Source organism: Lottia gigantea, assembly GCF_000327385.1.
Source record: "Lottia gigantea unplaced genomic scaffold LOTGIsca_107, whole genome shotgun sequence".
Lineage (NCBI taxonomy): Eukaryota > Metazoa > Mollusca > Gastropoda > Lottiidae > Lottia > Lottia gigantea.
In genome coordinates, this window is record NW_008706931.1 from 536,546 (window position 1) to 544,498 (window position 7,953).

Genomic DNA, 7,953 nt, shown 5'->3' on the forward strand with positions numbered 1-7,953 from the left:
TAATCCCTTAATTTCTTTTTTATTATCATATCCGACAGAGATTCCCAACATCATAATCTAAAAGGACAATCATTTTCATGAAAACAGCATTTAATGAAATATGCTATTTATGAACTTGATCAACCTTAATTTTAAAAGGACGGTATAAGTTGTGCGCACTAAACTCGCAATTATATAATATATAAGTACTTGTTCAGTCTGAATCTGTTATAACACGGGTGACTGAAACACGGGGTGATCATTTTAAAGTAGTTGTGGTGTTGAACATTGAACATCGGCAACGGAACTAAAAGTAAATGTACATGAATGAAAATCACGAAGATCTTTAAAATGTGATTGTCTTTATCACTTCTGGCTAAAATCAATTAAAAGTCTAATTGTAACATGGAAACCGTCTATTCTAAAATCTGACACTTCTAGATATGGCGATCAATTTCCCATTTAATTAAAAGTTCATGCAAACGGTTAACTGTGAATTTTCCGCTAACGCTTTGCAGCATAGATTTTACGGAGACAGACGAGAATTATCGAATGCTTTATATATTATGCACAATTGGTCTCCAGATTTTGCTCTACGGAAACTGCTGAGGATTGCCGAATGCTTTATATTTTATGGACAAATAATCTATCATGAAAGTTTCGCTAGCGCTCTGCAAAATATAATTTTACGATACTGCCGAGGAACAACAAATGCTGTTCACATCATGAACAAACTGATCTAGCGTGAAAGCTCTGCTACATAGATTTTACAGAGGCTGGCGAGAATTGTCGAATGTTGTTTATGTTATTGAAACCCTCTCTGAATCATTTTAGGCTCACATGGGAAGATTGCGGTTAATGTATAACATTGGCTATGGTATATCATTAGCATCTTTATTACTAGCAGTTGGTATAATGGTACGTTTTAAGTAAGTATCTAGCTAGGTATATGATCGTTGTCCTAAACAATTCGGTAAACTTGTGTGGACTCATGCAATATAAGTGGAGAAGGAGCTCTTTAATTTCTTATTACAATGTATTTTAGAAAGGGAAATAAAAGCCTGTGAAGCCCCGAGACAATGTCTGACACAATAAAAAAATGTTTCAGATGTGTTTCAACTGCACAAGTATGGTATGCTTAAAATGCCATATGCATGACAAGGAGCTTGAAAATGACATGAATGGAGTTTTATGTCCTGCGTTTCTGCACCATGTGTGGTAATAATGGGGAAATTTTGCCTGGACAGCGGTACAAGCCTGGTCTTTTTTTATTTCCAACTGTCGATTGATCTTAAACGTGCACAGTCTGTATCACACGGTGCCTCGGCCTATTCTCCCATCCGATCGACTAGACGCTCTTTCCATGTCAGCCCCTCTTACCTGCATCACTGACAGGAAAAAACCTTGTTGAAAATTTCGTGGCTCACAAGGAGCTCTAAAGAGCAAAATAAAAAACAACTGAGAAAAGATTACAGCAAAGACAGTCCCTCTCATGTCGCCGTAGGTGTTGAGGAAATCCACATAAAGTAATTTAATTATCGTATCTATTTCAGAAGACTACATTGTTCCAGAAATACCATCCATATCAACTTATTTGCGTCGTTTATCCTTCGTGCGTCCATATCATTTATGAAAGAAAACCTGCTGGTACAAAGTGTGGGATTCTCCTTTGATGTAGAGATATTACCTAACGGCAGTGTCAGCTATATTGCAGAAGGAACGGTAGGTAGTCTGAGTGATTTTAAAGAGGTTTCCGATTCAAATTAGCCGTCATTTGTCAGTGGTTTCTTAAATTATAAAGTCCGAACAGTGGCGTTTTAGGAAACATTGCAGTGACTGAAAATTAGAATGATGCATATCGATGAAATCAGAGTCATCGGTACACATCAAAAAAGTATTGAAAACCTTTTTAAAATCCATTCATCTTAATATTAAAGAAAAAATACAAATTTTTACAGGATATGGGATAAAACTCTTCATTGGTATTTCAATGGTTGTTCCTAATCATTTGTAGAGTTCACAAGGTCGACAAACATTAAAACCACTAACCACCGTTTGTCACATTTTGTTATAGTTACACCTTCTTTAACTATTCTTTTCTTCCATTCGTATAATTTCAGCAAGTCAACGTTTTCAATTCCAAAATAACGAATTGTTAATATCTTTCCAAATTCAACACTAATCTTAGATCTTACAATAAACAGACTTTATTGAAACTTTTAAATTGAATTGGAAAGACAATAATCTTACTTTACCTGAATAAGACCTGCAACCAATAAGTTTTAACATTTTCTTTAAACCCAACATAAATAAAACAAGCTACAAGTATATTAGAAATCCACTGACTTAATATAGAACTGTCTTACTAAAATTTCGTTTCGTTACTTTTTTAATTTTTTCATTTATAGATGTTGCTCTTTCAAACAAATACAATATATTTACAAAATTTTTCTAATATTTATATTTCGAGACAATCGTAACGTGTCGGGTAAAAGAATATTAGACAACTAAAAATTGTGTCGAAAAAAGATCGATAAATTGGATCTTGAAGAAAGTTATTGTCTGGTTTGTTCGTTCAATTTGATGTATCAAACGACTAATATAAATTAGTGGAAACCGCAATGGCCTTTGGTTTTTTATACCCATGTCAGTGATACAGTTGTTGAATCTGACCAAGACAAGGATTTGAGCCCCTGTGGCTAATTGAAATCTCGTTCATGACCAAGTAAACCCATACGGTTGCCTTATCTATTTATATAAAGATTTCTATTGCAGTCCCGTTCTACTGTTGTTATTATTAACCAATTAAAGAGTGTTATATAGGACTCGTTTCCCTAAAACATTGATGAATTATGAGATAGTGAAGCCCGAAGAATCTGTTGCTTTGCTCTACATTAGGTTCCGTTATCCAACGATTCCAATTCAATTATAGAGTGTATTTATTTCAGCACTGGCAATGTAAGCTGTTCTTCACTCTGTTTAACTATATATTAGGAGCGAATTATATGTGGATATTTGTAGAAGCCTTATATTTACACATCCTCATCACGGTGTCTGTCTTCTCAGACAAATCTGGTATCATATGGTATATACTGTTTGGCTGGTGTAAGTATTTACTCATTAATAACATTTTATCCTATTACTAGTAATTGAATACTTTTCATTGGAGTCGGACCAACGATCGCTGTCTGAGGGCAAAAGTCGTTAGGAGCCTTTCAACACAACAAAATAATTTGTAAACGAATATTTCAAAATTTACTATTTGTCTCTTCGATTTCATTGAAAATGTAATAAGCTAAACCAGATGAGAAATTTTAGTATAGCTTGGATGACGACCAAAGAAACCCTTTGACCTATGCTGCCCAGTCATCTCATATCATTATCCACCTATTATCATTGGGGAGTTTTGGAACTTCTTGATCAAAGATGATAAATTTATACCTTGTTTCAGTGGCGCCGGTATGTTTTGTATTACCTTGGGTGATTGTTAGAGCGACTGTAGAAGATGAATTGTAAGTATTATTGTAGTTTTAACATTAGACTAGAACTGAACTTCCTAAAGCACAAATCATGGGTACCAACATGTTTTCAGATACACAATACTCATTAGGACAGCTAGTTTTGAAAATAGTGATAACTTTAAATATAAAAAAAAGGTTAGTGTTACCTAATTGAGTACAGTTATGCTGCTGAATCATGTTTTGGTTAAATAATCCTCATCAGGACAGCTAAGTTTGGAATTAAGATTTTAATTAAAATATTGAACACCAACGTCAAAAGTTATCCAAAAAACCCTTTCTTGTAGATGTTGGAACACTCATCCTACACCAGAATATTTCTGGATAACCAAAGCTCCCATCGTCGCCTCTATTGTGGTAAGTAGTCTACATTTACTTACACATTTTGATCTATCATCAAATGTATATTTACTATTAGTGGTAATTTCGACAATGTACCATGTTAAATGAAGGATTCATTTAAAAAATTGATGCAGTCTGAAACAGACCTTCTTTGAAAACAACCAAAAAAGAAAGAAACAACAATTTGTAAACAACGATATCAAATAGATTCACGAGGATCCCGTCTACCAGCTGATCCTTTGTCTTTTTCTGGATCATCCTTACCCATTTACAGCTTTGTCAACTAAATGACTATTAAGAGACAAATCTAGCTAATATTTATTTGAATTTGTTTTTTTTTCCAGATAAATTTTATAATATTTTTGAATCTAATTCGTGTTTTATTCACTAAATTGAACGCCGTCAATTCGCCCGAAGCTAAAAAATTCAGGTATCAGTGAGTATTAGATTAATGTTTTTCGTGAAACTAACTTTTAGATTAATCTAGATAAACCTGTAGCCCATCTTATATTATTACCTAGTTAAACTATCCCACCTTAAATAATAACCTAGATAAACCTATATCCTCCATTATATAATAACTTAGAAAAACCTATATCCTTCCTTATATAATAACCTAGATAAACCTATATCCTTCCTTATAAAATAACCTAGATAAACCTATATCCTTCCTTATATAATAACCTAGATAAACCTATATCCTTCCTTATATAATAAATTAGATAAACCTATATCCTTCCTTATATAATAACCTAGATAAACCTATATCCTTCCTTTTATAATAACGTAGATAAACATGTATCCTACCTTGTATAAGAACTTGGATAAACCGGTATGTATCTCATCTTATATCATTAACTAGATAAATCTATACTTACATCATTACCTAGATAAACCTATACTTATATTATTACCTAGATAAATCTATACATAAACCTGGATCACATCTTATATCATAACCCAGATAAACACATATCCCACCTATTTTCCATCTTTTATAACAATCTAGATAAACCCATATCTCACCTTGTATGATAATCTTATATCACCATATAGTTAAATCTATACTTGTAACATTACCTAGATAATCCTATACCATTACCTAAATAAACCTATAGCCCATTTTATAGCGTAATCTAGCTAAACCTGCATCCCACTTATATCCCATCTTGTATAATAATCTAGATAAACCTATATCTCATCTTATAGCGTAATCTAGCTAAACCTGCATCCCACTTATATCCCTTCTTGTATAATAATCTATATAAACCTATATCCCATCTTATAGCGTAATCTAGCTAAACCTGCATCCCACTTATATCCCTTCTTGTATAATAATCTAGATAAACCTATATCCCATCTTATAGCTTAATCTATCTAAACCTGCATCTCACTTATATCCCATCTTGTATAATAATCTAGATAAACCTATATCTCATCTTATAGCGTAATCTAGCTAAACCTGCATCCCACTTATATCCCATCTTATAATAATAATCTAGATAAACCTATATTCCGTCTTATAGCGTAATCTAGCTAAACCTGATCCCACTTATATCCCATCTTGTGTAATAATCTAGATAAACCCATATTCCGTCTAATAACACCACCCATTAATCCATTATCATTATCATATTCAGTATGATAAGGCATTACGATCTGAATCATACCTTGGCATCACAAGGCACTCTTCTTGTAACACAGAAGGTTGCTACTGTTACGATTTGATTGTCAAAGTATAAGATTGACTATGTAATAACTTGAAATTGTGAAGAGGACCCATCCTGATGCACTTCATTGGTTTATACACAAATCGACCCCAATTGGATATGTAGGCATATGTTAAACGCAAAAGCTTTTTAGACTATAGAAATTGTGATAAATTTATAATGCAACATAGCGCACATCTGCTTATTTATTTTTGATATATTTACTAATATTTTTGCCTAAAATTTGTAGGTATTTATTTTGTTATATTATACTAACAATGGATAAGTATTGCATGGCTAATTTTCTACTAACAGCATGTACATGTGTTATCTTTGTGCTTTAGGTCTATCTATCATTTTGTGGAGAGATTTTCTAAACTTCTTATGTGTATTGGGGACATTGATAGCATTGATTTCCACACTTTCAATTTCCAGTCTGGTCAGGTATGTTTTTGCAATGCCTAATCATTTTAGGAAGTCAGTATCTCAAAGGACACTATTAGCTTTAGTCAAATTGCACGAACCAGACGTCGGGCTGAAAAAAATGTGTAAGTCGATGTTATCATTGTCCCCGATACACACTTTTGCTTTGCAGTTTTTAATTAGATTTCGAATAGAAAGTTAACTGAAACTGTGCAAGCCTTAACACTTACTGAAATATCCTCTTACAAAATTGCACATTGTGTGTTTATGTATTTAATATCTTTGCTAGACTATTATGTGTATTGTTTTATCTGTGTGTCTTTAAATAAAGTCTATATTTTGTCTTGTACTTGTTGTGTTTAATCTAATCAACTATAAAAGGGTTTGCAAAGAGGTTTTTATAAACTTTTTGTGTATATTTGGTCACTGATAATATGAACCACCTAAATCTGACTGAAAATTTTTTTTTTTACTTTTTCTAATTTCATATCAGAATCAGAACAGAAGAAAACCCAACATCTAGACCCTTAATCATAATTTCTAAATAAAATGTCTGTTCCACCCTAGGCCTGTACATTTGGGAGTATCAAACCCTCCCTTCCCCGAAATTTAATTCCTATAAAATGTTTAGAAAATCTCTTTACAATCCTTTTTATAAATCCACTGATAATCAATCAAGGATCTTTCTATAAATATGTTCTTGTGTTCTGTGTTTTGCATCGTTTGTTTGCGTGAGGAACTCTTGTATTTTGTATCACATGTATCAAATACAAAACTCATGATATGTGCAGAGGGATTAGAGAAATTTTCTGTTTGAATTCAGTTGACAATGTATTTCGTAGGAACAGTATTCACATTAGAAGTGTGATTGGTATTGGAAGAAAACGCTATTTACAGAGAAAAAACCTGTCTACAAGAGCATTTGTAAAGTCTCCTTTACAAAAATTTACAGAGAAATTTTCAGGCATGGTTGAATATCAAGTCAAGTCTATTCTTTTTTCAGAAAATTGGCTAAATCAACGTTAGTTTTGATCCCGTTATTTGGAGTCCATTACATTGTGTTTCTCGGTTTACCAGGCGGTTTAGATGAAAGACTAGAATTAGCTAAACTTTACTTTGAAATGTTCTTCAACTCAGTTCAAGTAAGTAATAGTCAAAATGCGTGAGTTAGGTCAGCCCCACCGACCTATGTCACTCACGTAGAAAAACAAAAATGAAAATTTGCCTTTGTAGAATACAGATCTTAAATTCTTAAAAAAATCGTATTTCAATTTATCAGCAATTTTACTGTTTTATTTCAGGGATTTTTCGTGGCTCTGTTGTTTTGTTTCCTTAACAGTGAGGTAAAAAAATTAAATTATCTTTTGCCTTGATCTTTTAACTTTTTGGTGTTTGAATTTATAACGGCTGAAACCATCAGAATAAGTCGATGAGCTATTTCTCTAAATTTTGGCGTTTATTTTGCTTAAATCTGTCCATAAGTTTCGTCACACAAAAAACAAAGTGACTTTAAATAGTTTTGGTGTTACTTCTTGTTAAAACTTTCAGATACGATAAAGAACACAGTTATCGAGATTTTGGTCTATAGTTTTCATTAATTTGAACAATTAACTTTCCCAAACAACTTAAAAAAATATCTGATTGGGCCTATATCTTATTGTAATTATAATTTTTTCAGGTTCAAAATGAAGTTAAGAAAAACTGGCATAGATTTAAACTAACAAGGCTGAGTAATTTTGATATGGGACGAACTCACTTTCACACATTTGCTACGTATCTGACAAAAGTACGGGGTTCGATGTCATCTGTATCGAACCACGACGAAGAAAGGGAAGGAAAACAGAAGGGCAACGTTTGTGAAGGTACGGCATTGAACATTGATAACATGGACAGTAGACCACCTGCTAAAAACGGAAGTCTCGTCAAAACTGGTAATGTTGACGAGAGCTTACCCATGATGTTACTTCCGGCATCAGTGGAAG

At 32.9% G+C, this 7,953-nt stretch overlaps 1 protein-coding gene across 1 annotated transcript; it reads left to right on the forward strand.

Moving 5' to 3' along the window:
• Nucleotides 1–813: 813 nt before the first annotated feature.
• Nucleotides 814–7,691, forward strand: LOTGIDRAFT_53326 (hypothetical protein; the record flags this gene model as incomplete). The annotated part of the gene is made up of 9 exons (XM_009046820.1): nucleotides 814–908; nucleotides 1,533–1,653; nucleotides 2,928–3,084; nucleotides 3,431–3,491; nucleotides 3,785–3,854; nucleotides 4,184–4,275; nucleotides 6,975–7,113; nucleotides 7,273–7,314; nucleotides 7,650–7,691. Coding segments are annotated over 9 exons (819 nt in total), but the record flags the coding sequence as incomplete, so codon positions are not given.
• Between the last annotated feature and the right edge of the window lie 262 nt (nucleotides 7,692–7,953).